We start from the raw sequence: 18730 nt of genomic DNA on the forward strand, positions 1-18730 counted from the left end.
CAGCATTTTGTGTCTACCTTAGTCCTTGATCGTATTGGCTGGTTTCCCACGACAGCATGAAGATTAGTTTATTGTCACATGTATCAATGTTCTGGTGAAAAGCTTTTGTTGCCTGCTAACCAGTCAGCAGAACGATTATACATGATTACAATCGAGCCATCCACCGTGCACAGATACATAACTTTGTGTTACAAAGTCTTTATGTGGTGACGATTGCATAACTTGGGTTAAGCAAAGAATTTCACTGTGACTTGTCACGTGATGATAAATATTAAAATTTATTTCGGACTCAAAGTCCAGACAAAGGACATAGAGACATAGAAATTAGGTGCAGGAGTAGGCCATTCGGCCCTTCGAGCCTGCACCACCATTCAATATGATCATGGCTGATCATCCAACTCAGTGTCCCATCCCTGCCTTTTCTCCATACCCCCTGATCCCTTTAGCCACAAGGGCCACATCTAACTCCCTCTTAAATATAGCCAATGAACTGGCCTCAACTACCTTCTGTGGCAGAGAATTCCACAGATTCACCACTCTCTGTGAGAAAAATGTTTTTCTCATCTCGGTCCTAAAAGATTTCCCCCTTATCCTTAAACTGTGACCCCTTGTTCTGGACTTCCCCAACATCGGGAACAATCTTCCTGCATCTAGCCTGTCCAACCCCTTAAGAATTTTGTAAGTTTCTATAAGATCCCCCCTCAATCTTCTGTATTCTAACGAGTACAAACCGAGTCTATCCAGTCTTTCTTCGTATGAAAGTCCGGACGACATTACATAAAATACATTGCATATAAAAACACCATTAAAAACATATAAAAGCCTAGTATATTACTTATAAAAGCATTATAAATTATATACAAAAAAACCCCACAATACATGATTTAAAATCCAGAATAAAAAAGAAAGATCAACCCTACAATGAGACAGCAATACCAGTGTCTCCACAACTGGGATTTGTTGCTGAGATTGGGATTGAATAAAGTATTCAATTCAATTCAGTTCATGATGAAGGAAATAACATTTAATGTAAGGTAACGTCTGATTACAGATAGTCAGGAGGGTCTCCTTTGGGGTAGATAATAGCTCAGGATCGCTCACTAGTAGTTGATAGGATGGTTCAGTTGCCTGATAACAGCTGGGGAGAAACTGCCCCTGGATCTGGAGCTATGTATTTTCACATTTCTATACCTGATGGGAGTGGATGGAGTCGATGGGGGTGAGACTGGTCTGAGAGATGGACTGAGCTGCATTCTTAACTCTGCAATCGTTTGAATTGAGCAGTTGTCATGCCGGGCTGTAATGCATCTCGATAGGATGCTTTCGATGGTGCATCTCTAAAAATTGATGAGTCACTGGAGACATGCCAAAGTTCCATTCTTCTGATGAAGTAAAGGAGTTGGTGTTCTTTCTTAACCACAGCATCGATGTGGGTATCTGGGGACAACTCCACCCTGCTTTCTGAAGTCGATGACTAGCTCTGTTAGTTTGCTGACATTGCAGAAGTTGCTGTTGTCGTCTTGTAAATGGAGTTATGGCAGAATTTATCCCATAGTTGTGAGTATATTACGCTGCATAATATATTGTGAGTATATTCAAAAGCCTGTGAATTACATTGTTTAATGTATCATTGCACAGATGTCAATAGACGCACCCTCTGGTCTCCAATAGGTTAGCAAAGAAAAATTGGAAAGCAGGGCCACTATTCAAGAAATGAGGGCAAGAGAAAACAGGGAATTGGAAGTGAGTTAGCGTAAGACATGATAGGAACCAGGAATTATGGAACTTAAGGAACTAGGAATATAGCACATTTGGCACAGGGCATTTAGGAGATTGTACGAAATTCCAGAAAAGTCAACATGGTTTTTGAAAGTTAAATAGTATTTGACAAATTTACTGAAGTTCTTTGAGGGTGCAACAAACAGAGTGATAACTCATCGTGTCAAGCAGCAGCTCTGGATGACCTGGAGAGGGGAGCTTTTGGGTTGAGACCACATCATTGTGTTGTGTTTCAGCAGATTAATTGTATTAGGAGCATGGCAGCTGGAAATGAGGTGTGGGTGGGACAAAGCCTGGCACATGATACATGGATGCAGGTTAATGGGGGTTTGAGTATAGGAGCAGGGAGGTTCTACTGCAGTTGTACAGGGTCTTGGTGAGACCACACCTGGAGTATTGCGTACAGTTTTGGTCTCGAAATCTGAGGAAGGACATTATTGCCATAGAGGGAGTGCAGAGAAGGTTCACCAGACTGATTCCTGGGATGTCAGGACTGTCTTATGAAGAAAGACTGGATAGACTTGGTTTATACTCTCTAGAATTTAGGAGATTGAGAGGGGATCTTATAGAAACTTACAAAATTCTTAAGGGGTTGGACAGGCTAGATGCAGGAAGATTGCTCCCGATGTTGTGGAAGTCCAGGACAAGGGGTCACAGCTTAAGGATAAGGGGGAAATTCTTTAAAACCGAGATGAGAAGAACTTTTTTCACACAGAGAGTGGTGAATCTCTGGAACTCTCTGCCACAAAGGGTAGTAGAGGCCAGTTCATTGGCTATATTTAAGGCTATATTAAGGCTATATTGGCTAAGGGGATCAGAGGGTATGGAGAGAAGGCAGGTACGGGATACTGAGTTGGATGATCAGCCATGATCATATTGAATGGCGGTGCAGGCTCGAAGGACCGAATGGCCTACTCCTGCAACTAATTTCTATGTTTCTATGTTTGATAGGCAGATGGGTGGACAAAAGCTCGAGATAAAAAGGTTGTCAGATAGAGAGAGAAGATGAGTGAAACGTGAAGCCAGAGGGTGGGTTGTTGGTGGAAGGGGAGGTTGGGTGGCGGGCTAGTGGGAGAAGTGGACTTGCACCAGAGTGGGGCCCAGGGAAGAGAGGAGAGGGTAAAAAAGGGATGCGGTGTTATCCACGATGGGGTGGGGTGTTACCTGAAACTGGAGAATTCAATGTTCATACAGTTGAATTCTCCAATGTTAGGTAACACAATAGGACACTCTGAATGCAGTTGTACAGGGTCTTGGTGAGACCACACCTGGAGTATTGCGTACAGTTTTGGTCTCCAAATCTGAGGAAGGACATTATTGCCATAGAGGGAGTGCAGAGACGGTTCACCAGACTGATTCCTGGGATGTCAGGACTGTCTTATGAAGAAAGACTGGATAGACTTGGTTTATACTCTCTAGAATTTAGAAGATTGAGAGGGGATCTTATAGAAACTTACAAAAATTCTTAAGGGGTTGGACAGGCTAGATGCAGGAAGATTGTTCCCGATGTTGGGGGAGTCCAGGACAAGGGGTCACAGCTTAAGGATAAAGGGGAAATCATTTAAAACCGAGATGAGAAGAACTTTTTTCACGCAGAGAGTGGTGAATCTCTGGAACTCTCTGCCACAGAGGGTAGTTGAGGCCAGTTCATTGGCTATATTTAAGAGGGAGTTAGATGTGGCCCTTGTGGCTAAGGGGATCAGGGGGTATGGAGAGAAGGCAGGTACGGGATACTGAGTTGGATGATCAGCCATGATCATATTGAATGGCGGTGCAGGCTCGAAGGGCCGAATGGCCTACTCCTGCACCTAATTTCTATGTCCGATTCAGATTCAGATTCAGATTCAATTTTAATTGTCATTGTCAGTGTACAGTACAGAGACAACGAAATGCATTTAGCATCTCCCTTGAAGAGCGACATAGCAAACGATTTGAATAAAAAAATAAATAATAAGTGGGGGGGGGGGGGGGGGGTGTCGGGGGGGGGGGGGCGGGGGGGGGGGGGGGGTGATTGGCAGTCACCGAGGTACGTTGTTTAGTAGAGTGACAGCCGCCGGAAAGAAGCTGTTCCTCGACCTGCTGGTTCGGCAACGGAGAGACCTGTAGCGCCTCCCGGATGGTAGGAGGGTAAACAGTCCATGGTTGGGGTGAGAGCAGTCCTTGGCGATGCTGAGCGCCCTCCGCAGACAGCGCTTGCTTTGGACAGACTCAATGGAGGGGAGCGTGGAACTGGTGATGCGTTGGGCAATTTTCACCACCGTCTGCAGTGCCTTCCGGTCGGAGACAGAGCAGTTGCCATACCATACTGTGATGCAGTTGGTAAGGATGCTCTCGATGGTGCAGCGGTAGAAGTTCACCAGGATCTGAGGAGACAGATGGACCTTCTTCAGTCTCCTCAGGAAGAAGAGACGCTGATGAGCCTTCTTGATCAGAGTAGAGGTATTGTGGGTCCAAGAGAGGTCATCGGAGATGTTGACTCCCAGGAACCTGAAGCTAGAAACACGTTCCACCTCCGTCCCGTTAATGTGGATGGGGGTGTGCGTGCCACCTCTGGACTTCCTGAAGTCTACAATGAGCTCCTTGGTCTTCTTGGAGTTAAGGGCCAGGTTGTTGTCAGCGCACCATGCTGCTAAGTGCTGGACCTCCTCCCTGTAGGCCAGCTCATCGTTGTTGCTGATGAGGCCAATCACCGTTGTATCATCTGCATACTTGATGATGGTGTTAGTACCATGTACAGGTGTGCAGTCGTAGGTGAAGAGGGAGTAGAGGAGGGGGCTCAGCACACAGCCCTGAGGAACGCCGGTGTTCAGGGTGAGGGTTGAAGAGGTGTGCTTGTCTAACCTCACAGACTGGGGTCTGTTGGTTAGAAAGTCCAGTATCCAGTTGCAGAGGGAGGGGGCGATGCCCAGGTTACCGAGTTTGGTGATCAGTTTTGATGGAATAATGGTGTTGAATGCTGAGCTGTAATCGATGAACAGCATTCTTACATAAGTGTCTCTGTTGTCAAGGTGGGAGAGAGGGCGGAGTGAAGTGCCGTTGAGATGGCATCCTCCGTACTCCTGTTCTTGCGGTAGGCAAACTGATAGGGATCCAGTGTGGGGGGTAGGCAGCTTTTGAGGTGTGCCAGGACTAGCCTCTCGAAGCACTTGGTGATGATGGGGGTAAGTGCAACTGGGCGGAAGTCGTTGAGGCTTGCTGCAGTGGAGTGTTTTGGCACTGGCACGATGGAGGTGGCTTTAAGGCAAGTGGGGACAACTGCTTGGGCAAGTGACAGGTTGAAGATGTCAGTCCAGACGTCTGTCAGCTGCGCAGCACAGGCTCTGAGCACGCGCCCGGGGATGCCGTCAGGGCCAGCAGCCTTATGTTTCTATGTTTCTATGAATAGCACATTCCTAGTTAATAGTGACACATTTATAAAGTCCCTTTAACCAAAGGGATAAGGGCCAAACATGGACAGGTGTGACTAGTATAGATGGAACAGCTTGGTCAGCATGGGCAAATTGGGCTGAAGGACCTGTTTCAATGCTGTATGCCTCTGACTACACAAATGAAATTTGCAAAGCGAACTGTCAGAGGTTATGGGGAGAAGGCAGGAGAATGGGGTTATAGGAGGGAGAGATAGATCAGCCATAATTAAATGGCGGAGTAGACTATCTTATGATCTTATGAACTAGCAACTATTTTTAAAATCAGGGGGGCGTATAGTCATGTTGTTAGTATTGCAGCTGATCAAATGCAGCTGAAAACGCAAATCAAACCACAATCCCTTTATCGGCTTGTTTTGTAAAGATTTAAAAACAGTATAACCACATCTGGTGCACTGGGACATGAATGAACAAAACGATGAACTTGAAAATAATGGATTCCTTACCAAGGGGTCAAAAATAGACTCGGCTTGTACTCGCTAGAATTCAGAAGATTGAGGGGGGATCTTGTTTTTAACTTACAAAATTCTTAAGGGGTTGGACAGGCTAGATGCAGGAAGATTGTTCCCGATGTTGGGGAAGTCCAGAACAAGGGGTCATAGTTAAAGGATAAGGGGGAAATCTTTTAGGACTGAGATGAGAAAAACATTTTTTACACAGAGAGTGGTGAATCTGTGAAATTCTCTGCCAAAGAAGGTAGTTGAGGCCAGTTCATTGCCTATATTTAAGAGGGATTTAGATGTGGTCCTTGGGGCTAAAGGGATCAGGGGGTATGGAGAGAAGGCAGGGATGGGATACCGAGTTGGATATCAGAACTGAACAAGGAGGAGGACACAAATGCAGGCTCAGACACAGGGCAGATCAGTCTTCAGAGTTTAATCGGTCCAAGTCGGTACACAGGTAAGCAAAACAGAGGCAACAGTACAATCTAGGAGCAGGCAAAAAAACAGAGGTCGAAAAACAGGCAATGGTCGAGGTCACAAGATTTCTAGAGCTGGAACGAAGTGATACCAAGTAGCATACACAATGAACTGGCAATGAGAACTAAAACACAAAGGGCTTAAATACAGACTAGCAGGGGATAACGAGACACAGGTGAAACACATCAGGGCCGGGCCAATAATCACATGAGGGTAAACGACCTGACAGGAAATGGGACCTGAAACAAGAGGAGATGCGAGACACCAAAATAAAACAAGAATGCACACTCTAATACTAAAAAACAATAAGAAACAGAAACTAGATCAAACCCGAGACCTGACAGTACCCCCCCCTCCACGGCCGGCTCCCGACGGCCCAGGATCTTCAGGATGTTGGCGCCGATATTCCCTGATAAGTTCCGGGTCGCATATGTTGCGAGCCGGCACCCAAGACCGCTCCTCAGGTCCATAACCCTCCCAGTCCACGAGATACTGACAACCACGACCACGCCGGCACATACCCAGCAACCGGCTGACCGTAAACACCGGACCCCCATCAAGGAACCAGGGGGGCGGAGGGGGTATGGAGGCAGGGACCAGAGGACTTTCCTTAAATGGCTTTAGTCGGGAGACATGGAAAGTAGGGTGGACCCTCATGGCACGGGGGAGTCTGAGACGAACCGCAACAGGATTGATGACCTTCGATATGGGGAAAGGACCAACAAAACGAGGAGCCAGCTTCCGGGATTCCACCCTCAGAGGTAAGTCTCGAGTGGAGAGCCACACCTTTTGGCCAGGCGAGTATACTGGAGCTGGCGTTCTTCCACGAACTGGAGTGATGGGTCAGGGTGAACCAGGATGGGGGCTGAGGAGAAGCTCCTCTTGAGTCTCATAAAAGCAGCTTCTGCTTGAGGGGACCAAGAGAAAGGCACGTGGGGCAAGGTAAGAGCATGGAGTGGTGCAGCAGTGACACTAAAGTTCCGGATAAACTTCCTATAAAAATTAGCAAACCCAAGGAACCCCTGAAGTCGCTTACGACTGGAGGGTGTAGGCCAGGTGGCCACAGCGCTGACCTTGCTCGGGTCCATCTGGATACCAGCAGGTGATACAATATAACCAAGGAATTGAACCGTGTTAACATGAAATTCACATTTCTCAGCTTTCACAAACAGATCATTCAGGAGCAAACGTTCCAGCACCTGGTGTACATGCTGCACATGGGAAGTCTCGTCTGGAGAAAAGATCAAAATGTCATCAAGGTACACAAACACAAATCTGTTCAGCATGTCCCGTAATACATCATTAACCATTCCTTGAAAAACTGCTGGAGCATTAGTAAGACCAAACGGCATGACCAGATATTCATGATGACCACTGGGTGTGTTAAACGCAGTTTTCCATTCATCCCCCTCCCTTATCCTCACCAGATAAGCATTTCTAAGATCTAACTTGGTGAATACCTTAGCGTCTTTTAACAGTTCAAATGCAGAGGAGATAAGAGGAAGAGGGTATCTGTTTTAACAGTAATGTCATTGAGTCCTCTGTAGTCAATGCAGGCCGAAGTGTACCATCCTTCTTATCCACAAAGAAGAATCCAGCTCCGGCAGGTGAAGAGGAAGGTCTGATGATCCCAGCAGCAAGGGCATCATCAATGTATTTTTCCATGGCGAGCCGTTCAGGTGAAGTCAATGAATAGAGATGACCCTTAGGAGGCGATGTACCTGGCAGCAGGTAGGTGCAGCAGTCGTACGGTCTATGCGGCGGAAAGAGAGAGTGGCCTTGGCCTTGTTGAACACCTCCTTTTGGTCTAAATAACATGATGGAACCTTGGAGATATCTGGAAAATCCTCCTCCCTTGAACGGGGAGGCTGCTGGAGGGTGGTCCTGGAAGATCCCAGCAAACTGCTCCTTGATGGATCCTTCATAGACTCAGGAGAAGAATCATGCAGATAGATGAGTTTACAGTTATTCCCCCAAGAAATTACTTCCCCAGTACCCCAGTTTATGTGAGGATTATGGTAAGACAGCCAAGGGAGCCCCAAAACCAGAGGATGAAGAGGACAGTCGAGGAGATGAAAACTGATGGTCTCAAGGTGATTACCTGCCATGATGAGTTGAACAGGTTGAGTTCGGTGAGTTACCCTGTACAGTAGGCGCCCATCCAGTGCACTAGCCTCCAGAGGATTTTGAAGCTGTTCACGTTCCAGCTCCAATTCATCAGCCAAGCGAATGTCCATGAAGTTCTCATCTGGGAATGCACCAACAATTGTACCGTCGACAATTGACGAGAGGAACGGCTCATAGGAGTGGTACAACTCACCAATGTCCTCTCTTTCATTGGTGAGCCTTGTCTTTTACTGAACAGCTGTTCAACAAATGTCCCAGTTCACCACAGTAAAAACACCTCCCCTCCCTTAGGCGGCGCTGCCGTTCCTCCGGGCTGAGTTTGGCTCGTCCCACCTGCATGGGCTCCTCCGAAGAGACAGGTAGAACTGTAGGCTGACTGGACCGGCCGAGAGGGAACAAGTCCCGACCGGGAGGCGAAGGGCGACGCTGCCGCCACGGCTGGGAGGAGGAGCGAACTGCTGCCGATCTCCTCTCTCGCTCTCTTTCTCTGAGCCTAGCGTCAATCTGGACAGCCAGGGAAATCATAGACTCGCAGTCGGAAGGCAGGGTTAGTTGAGCCAATTGATCTTTTATAGCTTCAGACAATCCATTGCGAAAAGCATCCAACAAAGCAGCCTCATTCCATCCACTCTTGGCAGCAACAGTTCGAAAGTCAATAGCAAAATCCATAACTGAGCGATTACCTTGTTTCATGGAGACCAGGTTCTGTGAAGCCTCTCGGCCAGGATTGGAGTGATCAAACGTGCGGGACAGATCTTCCATGAACAGGACCGATGTCTGGCAAACAGGAGAATTCCCGAGACCCACTCCGCCGTGGCCCAAGCCTCCGCCCTACCCGACAGCGTGCGTGATGATAAGGCTGCCCTTGCGCGTTCTGATGGAAAGGAAGCTGCTTGAAGTTCGAAATGCAGTCCACACTGAATCAAAAAAGGTCTACACTTCTCCGATTCCCCTAAAAAGTGTTCCGGTCTTGCCAGGTGAACGAATGGAGATGCTGCAGCAGCCGTGGCCATCGGAGCTCCTGGAGACCCAGACAAGGAAACAGACTCGGCAGGCACGGGAGCCGCAGCACGAAACAAAGAATTCAGCCGAGTAACCAGGTGTTTCAAACCGAGAACTTAAAGTGTTCACCTGTGAACCGATGTCCGCCTGGAACCCCTGCTGACGCTTGCCGTGGTCCCGGAACCCGGCGACGATCGAAGTGAGTTGACCCTCATAATGCGAGATGCGCTCCTCTTGCTTCTGGAGCGCTGCACGAAAAGGATCAGAGCCCGCTGAGTCCATTGTTGGCCAGTTCGTAATATCAGAACTGAACAAGGAGGAGGACACAAATGCAGGCTCAGACACAGGGCAGATCAGTCTTCAGAGTTTAATCGGTCCAAGTCGATACACAGGTAAGCAAAAAACAGAGGCAACAGTACAATCTAGGAGCAGGCAAAAAAACAGAGGTCGAAAAACAGGCAATGGTCGAGGTCACAAGATTTCTAGAGCTGGAACGAGGTGATACCAAGTAACATACACAACGAACTGGCAATGAGAACTAAAACACAAAGGGCTTAAATACAGACTAGCAGGGGATAACGAGACACATCAGGGCGGGGCCAATAATCACATGAGGGTAAACGACCTGACAGGAAATGGGACCTGAAACAAGAGGAGATGCGAGACACCAAAATAAAACAAGAATGCACACTCTAATACTAAAAAACAATAAGAAACAGAAACTAGATCAAACCCGAGACCTGACATTGGATGATTGGCCATGATCATATTGAATGGCGGTGCAGGCTCGAAGTGCCGAATGGCCTACTCCTGCACCTATTTTCTATGTTTCTAAGAGTACGTTGAATACTTTGAGTGCCTCTTTATTTAATCAATTTAAATAAAGGCGCCACCCAAACCCTTGTTTATCCATTCCTTCCTAAGATGCTGCCTGACCTGCTGAGATCTTCCAGCACTTTGTGTGTCGGTCAAGATGCCAGCATCTGTGGTCTCTATCTATTCAACCAGTCTCTCTTGACAACCAGGATATTTGAGTTTAACAAGAATCATTTATTTTAAATTGATCAAATTCTCGAGTTATAAGAATGAGCAATATTAATACATCTGATGTACAGCTAAAGCAGCTCCATTAGGCTCTCTTGGCAGAGTGCAAAATTATGGAGAGATGTTGTACTTGATATTGTGATGGATATTTGGATATTAACGTTGCACTCTGTACGACAAGATATAAATTGTGTTGGGAAGGTTCCTAAGTTCTAGTAGAAGAATTGGGCCATGTGTCTCATCATCACAACTGTCTGAAAAAAGCTCAGAGAATTGCTAAGGACAAACTGCACCCCCTCCACACACACCTGGATCTCCTGCCATCGGGCAAGAGATATCGAAGCATCAAAACCCGGACTACAAGACTGCTAAACATCTTCCTGCCACAGGCTGTGAGGCTGCTAAACAGTCACTCTGTACTCACAGTCACCTGATTCTGCGGCTTTGCACTGGCATTTTAATAACTCTGGCACTGGCCACTCGAATCAGCTGCTCTGGACATTTTAATGAATGTTTTTATTGTATTTTAATGTTGCTGTTTTACCTGTTTTTAACTATTTATACTGTTTCATCATGGACTGGATTGTTTTTATTGTTATTATGTGTGAAATGTTTTAAGTTTTATGTGCGATGCTCCGTTATTCCCTGGGAAACGTCTTCTCATTTTGCACTGTACAATTGTTTATTTGCAAGATGACAATAAGGGTTGATTGATTGATTGATTGATTGAACACTACTCCGCCATTCAATCATGGCTGATCTGTCTTTCCAGCACAAATCAATTTTTGTGCCTTCTCCCCATAACCCCTGACACGGGTTCAAATCAAGAACCAGTCAACATCCGCCTTAAAAACATCCATTAACTTGGCCTCCACAGCCATCTGTGGCAAAGGTGTCCCATTGCCAGTCTTTTTTTGGTAGTGATTATTCTGCTGTTCAATTTGTTGTGTTAGGAGCCTCCATTGCTAGACCTGTTAAATTACGTTTTTATGTAATTTCTTGTGGGGATCAGTTGCTGAGAAAAGCAAGTTGGGAACTGGAATTGGGGGAAAAGGAGAGAGAGATGACCACAAGAGCAGTGTTGGCACGAGAGGAATGGTAGAATGGAGTTGCGGGGGATGTTTTTTAGCCAGAGGGTGGCGAATCTATGGAATTCATTCCTACAGACGGCTGTCGAGGCCAAGTCACTGGTTATTTTAAAATCTGAGATTGACAGATTCCTGATAAATAAGGTCATAGATTACAGTGTGAGAGCAGGAGCGTGGGGTTGAGGGAAAAATAGATCGAATGGTGGTATAGACTCGTTGAGCTGGATGGCCTAATTCTGCTCCTAGGCCTTGTGTTTAGTTGATTGAAAGATACGGCATGGAAACAGGCCCTTGAGCCTACCAAGTGCATGCGTTTGCATTACTTCTATGTTATGCCACTTTCACATCCATTCTCTACACACCTGGGTTTATTTACAGAGGCCAATTAACTTCCAAACTGGCACATCAGCGGCTTCGAACCACCCGGGCCGCGGAGTTTGAACCGGCCCCCTCGCGGCGCTTGGATTCAGCCGCGGGACTGACATTACTTACCATCGCCCGGCGGGGTCACAACATCCGAACCCTGGATCGCCTCGGCGCAGAGGGAGAACTAGGAGGGAAGAGACAAAGACTTTAAGACTTTTGCCTTCCATCACAGTGAGGAGGTGCCTGGTGAACTCACAGTGGTGGATGGTAAATTTGTGTTTATTGTGTGTTTTTGTCATTTTTATTATATGTATGACTGCAAGGCATGAAATTTCGTTTGGACCGAAAAGTCTGAATGACAAAAAATAAAAAAATAAAAATTGGCATGTGGGAGGAAACTGGAGCATCAGGAGGAAACACAAAAATTATCACAGACAGCACCTGAGGCCAGGATCGGATCTGGGTCTCTGGTGCTATGAGACAGCAGCTCTACTACCAGCTGCACCAGCGTGCCACCCCATCTATGATGAGGTTGATGAGAACCGCAGAGAAATGAAAACAATGATTTGACACGTAAAAATGTTACACTGTGCAGCAGAGTAGGACTTAACAGTCAATAGTCAATAGTCAATAGTCTATTTAATTGTCATTTGGTACCCCCTGGAGGTCCAAATAGGAAATGCCGTTTCTGCAGCCATACATTACACACAAATAGACCCAGACACACAACATAATACAGTTTACATAAACACCATCACATAGCTGTGATGGAAGGCCAAATAAACTTATCTCTCCAATGCAATCTCTCCCCCCCGATGTCAGAGTCAAAGTCAAAGTCAAAGTCAAAGCCCCCGGCTGGCGATGGCGATTGTCCCGCGGCCATTAAAGCCACGCCGGTGGTGGTGCGAGGTCGCACACCGGGTCTTGGTGTTAGAGCCCCAGGCGGGTGCTCGCAGAGTCCCGCGGCCGTTCCAAGCCGCGCGGGGCGGTGATTCAGGCCCCCGCTCCAGGAGCTCTTCGACCCCGCAACTCGGGCGGGAGAAGGTCGCCGTTGCAGGAGCCCCGAAAAGCGGTCTCACTCCAGGGATCCGCGGGCTCCCGGTGCCGCCGTCCCCAGACCCAGCAGCAGCAGCCTCCGACTCAGCGCAGCAGCAGGCAGCAGCAGCAGCAGCGGGCAGCAGCAGCGCTCCTCCACCCGCTCACACCCCGCTCCCGGTCTCGGCCAGCTCTGCGAACGGTGAGGTGAGTCGGCCCTGAGTCCCCGCCCGCTTCTTCCTGTTGGAGGCTGCTCCTCGTTGCGGTCCACCCAACGACAACTGAGACCCGACGAGGAAAAGGTCGGGTCTCCAGTGCAGGGAGAGATTCAAAAGTTTCCACCACCCTCCCCACCCCACCCCCACCCCCCACACAGACACCCCAACCCCAACATAAAATAACAAAAACTACATAAAAACGCGGGGAGGGCTGCATAGAGCCGCTGCTGACCAGAGTCGCGCCGCCTACCGGAAACTCTCATGATGTCATAGCAAAAGGATTGTGAGTATAGGAGCAGGGAGGTTCTACTGCAGTTGTACAGGGTCTTGGTGAGACCACACCTGGGAGTATTGCGTACAGTTTTTGGTCTCCAAAATCTGAGGAAAGATTGCGGAAATTCTTGCCATAGAGGGAGTGCAGAGAAGGTTCACCAGACTGATTCCTGGGATGTCAGGACTGTCTTATGAAGAAAGAGATGGATAGACTTGGTTTATACTCTCTAGAATTTAGGGAGATTGAGAGGGGATCTTATAGAAACTTACAAAATTCTTAAGGGGTTGGACAGGCTAGATGCAGGAAGATTGTTCCCGATGTTGGGGAAGTCCAGGACAAGGGGTCACAGCTTAAGGATAAGGGGGAAGATCCTTTTAAAACCGAGATGAGAAGAACTTCTTTCACACAGAGAGTGGTGAATCTCTGGAACTCTCTGCCACAGAGGGTAGTTGAGGCCAGTTCATTGGCTATATTTAAGAGGGAGTTAGATGTGGCACCTTGTGGCTAAGGGGATCAGGGGTATGGAGAGAAGGCAGGTACAGGATACGGAGTTGGATGATCAGCCATGATCATATTGAATGGCGGTGCAGGCTCGAAGGGCCGAATGGCCTACTCATGCTTCTAATGTTCTATGTTTCTATGTTAAAATGCAGAAAGTCGGGACATCTAAATGTGGTTGCAAACTTAAAATTTTGTTTTTTACCTGTGTTTGATATAACAAATGGCCCAAACAATAAATTCATTTGTATATTTTATTGATATGTTTATTTGTTTCCGAAAACAAGGAAAGACATAACTAGGAATAAATAACAACAACAAAATCGAAGTAGTCAAACAATTTGGACATTCCAGGCAATATTTGCACAAAGCAATGAAAAGCATAAAGCAAAATTTAACATGTCCAACACTTTTTCTTTACAAGCTCGAAAAAGGAGTGAGAAGAATAATTATTTTAATGGACCTCTACCTTCCTCCCTAACCCTTCTTCCATCGAGTGATAATTAATTAATTATTAATAATAATAATACCTAGACAAGTGATTGGGAATTCAAGGCAAAAAGAAAATAAAGCTTGCAGCTGTGGGAGATAATAAATTGAAGGAAAACTAGGACAATGATGGATCAGGAGAAAGTTAAATGAGTGGACAAACGGGAGTTGAGATAAAAATGGGAATAGAGATTAATATATGATTTAAAAAAATGAAACATTATTTCCTTAATAATTTGTTTTGTTTTAAATTCACAACATGTTTTTTTTTTTTTTCAAAAACTGTGGTCTTAATAATAGGGTGTTGCGTGGAAAGTTCAGTTCTTTAATTGACAGCCATGCTGATATCCCGGGAATAGCTGCAGCAGTAATTGAAGTGGGAAGTAAGGTGCTGGGATTCTAGAAACTGGAGAAAGAGCCAGTAGGGTTCAACGGACAAGATATTGACGCCACATTTTATAAAAAATCGTTGCTGTCTCGTCTTCTCTCCTCCATTTGTTAAATGTGCCCCCTCTCTGGATAGGCTTGGAATGGAGCCATGTGAAACAAATCTCTTGGGGCTCCAACATATGCCACCGCTCTTGTGCATAAGACACAACAAGTCAGTCAGAAGATTATGGGCGGAAGGTCCTCTCCAAGGCATTCATGAGTCCCAAATGATGCTGCCACTGGCGTTTGTTGGAACGAAACAAATAGGACAGCGACACACTCTGTAGTAATATTAATGGTCTTGACATTAGGGTTGCAAGACAAGGGAGTTGGCTCCAATGTTCTGAATAGTTCTTCTTCAGAATATCAGGACACCTGCAAGCAGGTTATTCAGCCGGCCACTCTTCCCACAACCCCATTCAATAAGCCTGTCTCCCCAGGGCCCTCTGACCCATTCTAACACAAAACTTCCAATTCTTGTTTATAATTGGGGCTTCTTGCAAACAAAGGATCAATTATTATTGTTTTCATCTAAAAATTAATATGTAAACAAGTGTTGGAAGATCCGTGATTAGAACAGCTGTCAGGGGATATGGGGAGAAGGCAGGAGAAGGGGTAGAGGGAAAGATAGATCGCTCTGTGATTTGAATGGCAGAAGTAGAATTGTTGGGTGAATGGCCTGGATTCTGCTCTAAATACTCAATAAACATATTTGAGGATGAGGAGGATGCTTTGAGAATGCAGGGGACTTGGGACAGGTTGGGGAGTGGGCAGATGCATGGCAGATGAAGCGGTTCATGCGGATAAGATGTGAGGTTATCCACTGTGGTAGCAAAGGCAGGAAGGCAGATTACTATCTAAATGGCGTCAAGTTGGGTAAAAGGGAAGTAATAACGGGATCTGGGGGTCCTTGTACATCAGTCTATGAAAGTAAGCATGCAGGTACAGCAGGCCTCCGTGAAGAAAGCGAATGGCCATGTTGGCCTTATAACAAGAGGAATCGAATATAGGAGGAAGCAAGGAGGTCCTTCTGCTGTGTACAGAGCCTAGTGAGACACACCTGGAGTATTATGTGCAGTTTGGTCCCCTAATTTGAGGAAGGATATTCTTGCTATTGAGGGAGTGAAACGTAGGTTTAGAAGGTTAATTCACGGATGGCAGAGTGTCATATGCGGAGAGAATGGAAAACTGGGCTTGTACACTCTGGAGTTTGGAAGGATGAGCCATGGTATCTCATTGAAACATAAGATCATCCAAGGCTCGGACACGCTAGAAGGGCAGGAAACATGGTTCCGACCCTGGGGGAGTCCAGAACCAGGGGCCACAGTTAAGAATAAGGAGTAAGCCACCTCTTTAGAACGGATGACAAGGAAACACTGTTGTCTCAGAGTCTGTGGAATTCCCTACCTCAGAGGGTGGTGGAGGCCAAGGGTCTTCGGTTCTCGGATGCTTTCAAGAGAGAGAATAAGATTAGGGCTCTTTAAAAATGCGGAGCAGGAGATATGTGGAGTAAGGCAGGAAGGAACGGGGTACTGATTGGGGATGATCAGCCATTGATCACAGGAATGGTAGGTGTTGGATCGAGATGGATCGCATGGCTACTATCTGCACTATTGTCTATTGGAAATTGACTCACCCTGACGTAAACATAGTGGCAGCTGTGGTATGGGAGATGCTGTCCTTGACCTCCCCTGGACTGTATAATGTGCATTTGTGGATTACAGGGAAAATATGACTGTCGATTAACTGTACTTTTTTTAAAGTGTCAATTCGGGGCGAAGGCAAATGATTATGCAAGGAGTGATGGAATCATGAACAATCTGATCGGACCAACATTGAGGACAGTATTTCTGATGCATCTGCGATCCTTGACCTTTGATGAGTACTAGGGTGGAGCAGCACGATGGCAACCGCTAGCATCATACTGTCCTGGTCATTTAGGGCTTTTTGTCCGTTTATTTTTGTTGTTAAATGGTTGTTTTAGTTATCTTTATGTTGTATTATGTCCAAGCAACGGCCGGCCTAACATTGGAGGAGGCGTTAGGGCCTCTTGCTGGGGACGACATTGGGGAGAGCTGTCAACAATGCGAGCCTGTGGACCAGTAACATCCCCAGGCTCGCTGTTCCTTGGTTAGGGACCGATTTCTTGGGAGCATCAATTCCGCAGGAGGCTTCGACCGCCCCCAACGCGGGAGCTTCAGATCGCTGACTGACTGTGCAGTGGTTAGAGGTGTTTCGTCATCTGGGAGAAAAGGAGGGGAAGAAGATAAGACTTATTGGCACTCGCACAGTTGCGCTGTGGTCATTTTTTATGTAATTGTGTGCTTGCTGCGTTTTTGGTGAGAAAAAATCAAAGTACTTGTATGGTGGCCGATCTCCGGGGAGATGCAGCGAGACCTGGGGGTCATGGTAAAGCAGTAATCGAAAGTAGGCATGCAGGTGCAGCAAGGCAGTAAATGAAAGCGAATGGTATGTTAGCTTTCATTGCAAAAGGATTTGAGTATAGGAGCAGGGAGGTTCTACTGCGGTTGTACAGGGTCTTGGTGAGACCACACCTGGAGTATTGCGTACAGTTTTGGTTTCCAAATCTGAGGAAGGACATTTATTGCCATAGAGGGAGTGCAGAGAAGGTTCACCAGACTGATTCCTGGGATGTCAGGACTGTCTTATGAAGAAAGACTGGATAGACTTGGTTTATACTCTCTAGAATTTAGGAGATTGAGAGGGGATCTTATAGAAACTTACAAAATTCTTAAGGGGTTGGACAGGCTAGATGCAGGAAGATTGTTCCCGATGTTGGGGAAGTCCAGGACAAGGGGTCACAGCTAAGGATAAGGGGGGAAATCCTTTAAAACCGAGATGAGAAGAACTTTTTTCACACAGAGAGTGGTGAATCTCTGGAACTCTCTGCCACAGAGGGTAGTTGAGGCCAGTTCATTGGCTATATTTAAGAGGGAGTTAGATGTGGCCCTTGTGGCTAAGGGGATCAGGGGGTATGGGAGAGAAGGCAGGTACGGGTACTGAGTGGATGTCTATGTTTTCATATGTTCTACATATTGCCTAATACATTATTTGTATCGATCTTGTATTCTTAACAAAGAACTGGAGCTTGTATGGGCATTGTGGACTGCTGTGAATGTTCTTGCCTTCGTATAAGCACAGTTTCAGCCAATGCCTCTCTAGACCACAAACAGCAGGGAATGGCAGCAGTTGTTCGAGTGCTTTAATGTCCATGAACTCATAAAGAGCTCTGAAGAAGGTGCTCTTAACCCTAAAACTCATCTGTACATCCCCTCCACAGATCTTGCCTGACCCGCTGAGGTACTTCCAGCAACTTTGCGTTTTTGCTACACAGTTGTGCAAGGTAAATTATATAAAAATGGCCAAAGAATGATTCTATTGTTGAAGTTTAACAAACCACACTGCCATTCAGGATAGTGCCCACTAATAATTCTACTCCAAGGAATAAAATAGAGGACGACGAGGCACGGTTCTCGGCACACGCTACATAAAGCTGAGGAGACGTTGACATACTGTTGTTAAGTCAATTCATAACAACTCGGGAATGTTGCTACAAACAACTGCATTCTTCAAAACAATCACAATTTCACAGATGCTCAAGGTAGTTCCGTGGCAATCGTGTTCCAGACGTTGGGGTGACCCCTCTAGCGTGAAGTCAGCTGCCTGGGATATTTCCACAAAATAGGAATTGTGTTTTAGTGCTAGTTACATGCTCTCTGATTTATTCTATGAGCCAACTCCTTAAAATTGACACTAATGATACGTTCTGTTAACGGATGAGAAAACTTGGTCATAGGAATAAACGCTTATCCTACACAACGTCAAATGCTGGGCCATGATTATTAATATCCAGCGGCAGACTGCAACGAGCGAAAACTGTAACAGTCAGCGTCAGGAGCAGCTTTTCTTCACTACAGCCATCAGGGCATTAAAACACTTCAACCTCAAATAGCTCTGAAATAATATGGACTCGTATTATTACATATGCCACTACCATGTTTGGTTTTGAGAAAGA

General features: G+C 46.4%; 1 protein-coding gene across 1 annotated transcript in view; it reads left to right on the forward strand.

Annotated features, from left to right (window-relative positions):
* The first annotated feature begins 6830 nt into the window (after positions 1-6830).
* Positions 6831-18730, forward strand: part of LOC129716279 (phosphoinositide 3-kinase regulatory subunit 4-like) — a 24167-nt gene continuing 12267 nt past the window's right edge. The window contains exons 1-4 of the mRNA XM_055666154.1: positions 6831-6885; positions 11251-11395; positions 14566-14648; positions 16679-16796. Of these exons, the coding sequence (XP_055522129.1) occupies positions 6831-6885; positions 11251-11395; positions 14566-14648; positions 16679-16796 (401 nt within the window). The remainder of the gene's footprint in view (positions 6886-11250; positions 11396-14565; positions 14649-16678; positions 16797-18730) is intronic.

This window comes from Leucoraja erinacea, chromosome 2 (assembly GCF_028641065.1).
Source record: "Leucoraja erinacea ecotype New England chromosome 2, Leri_hhj_1, whole genome shotgun sequence".
NCBI lineage: Eukaryota > Metazoa > Chordata > Chondrichthyes > Rajiformes > Rajidae > Leucoraja > Leucoraja erinaceus.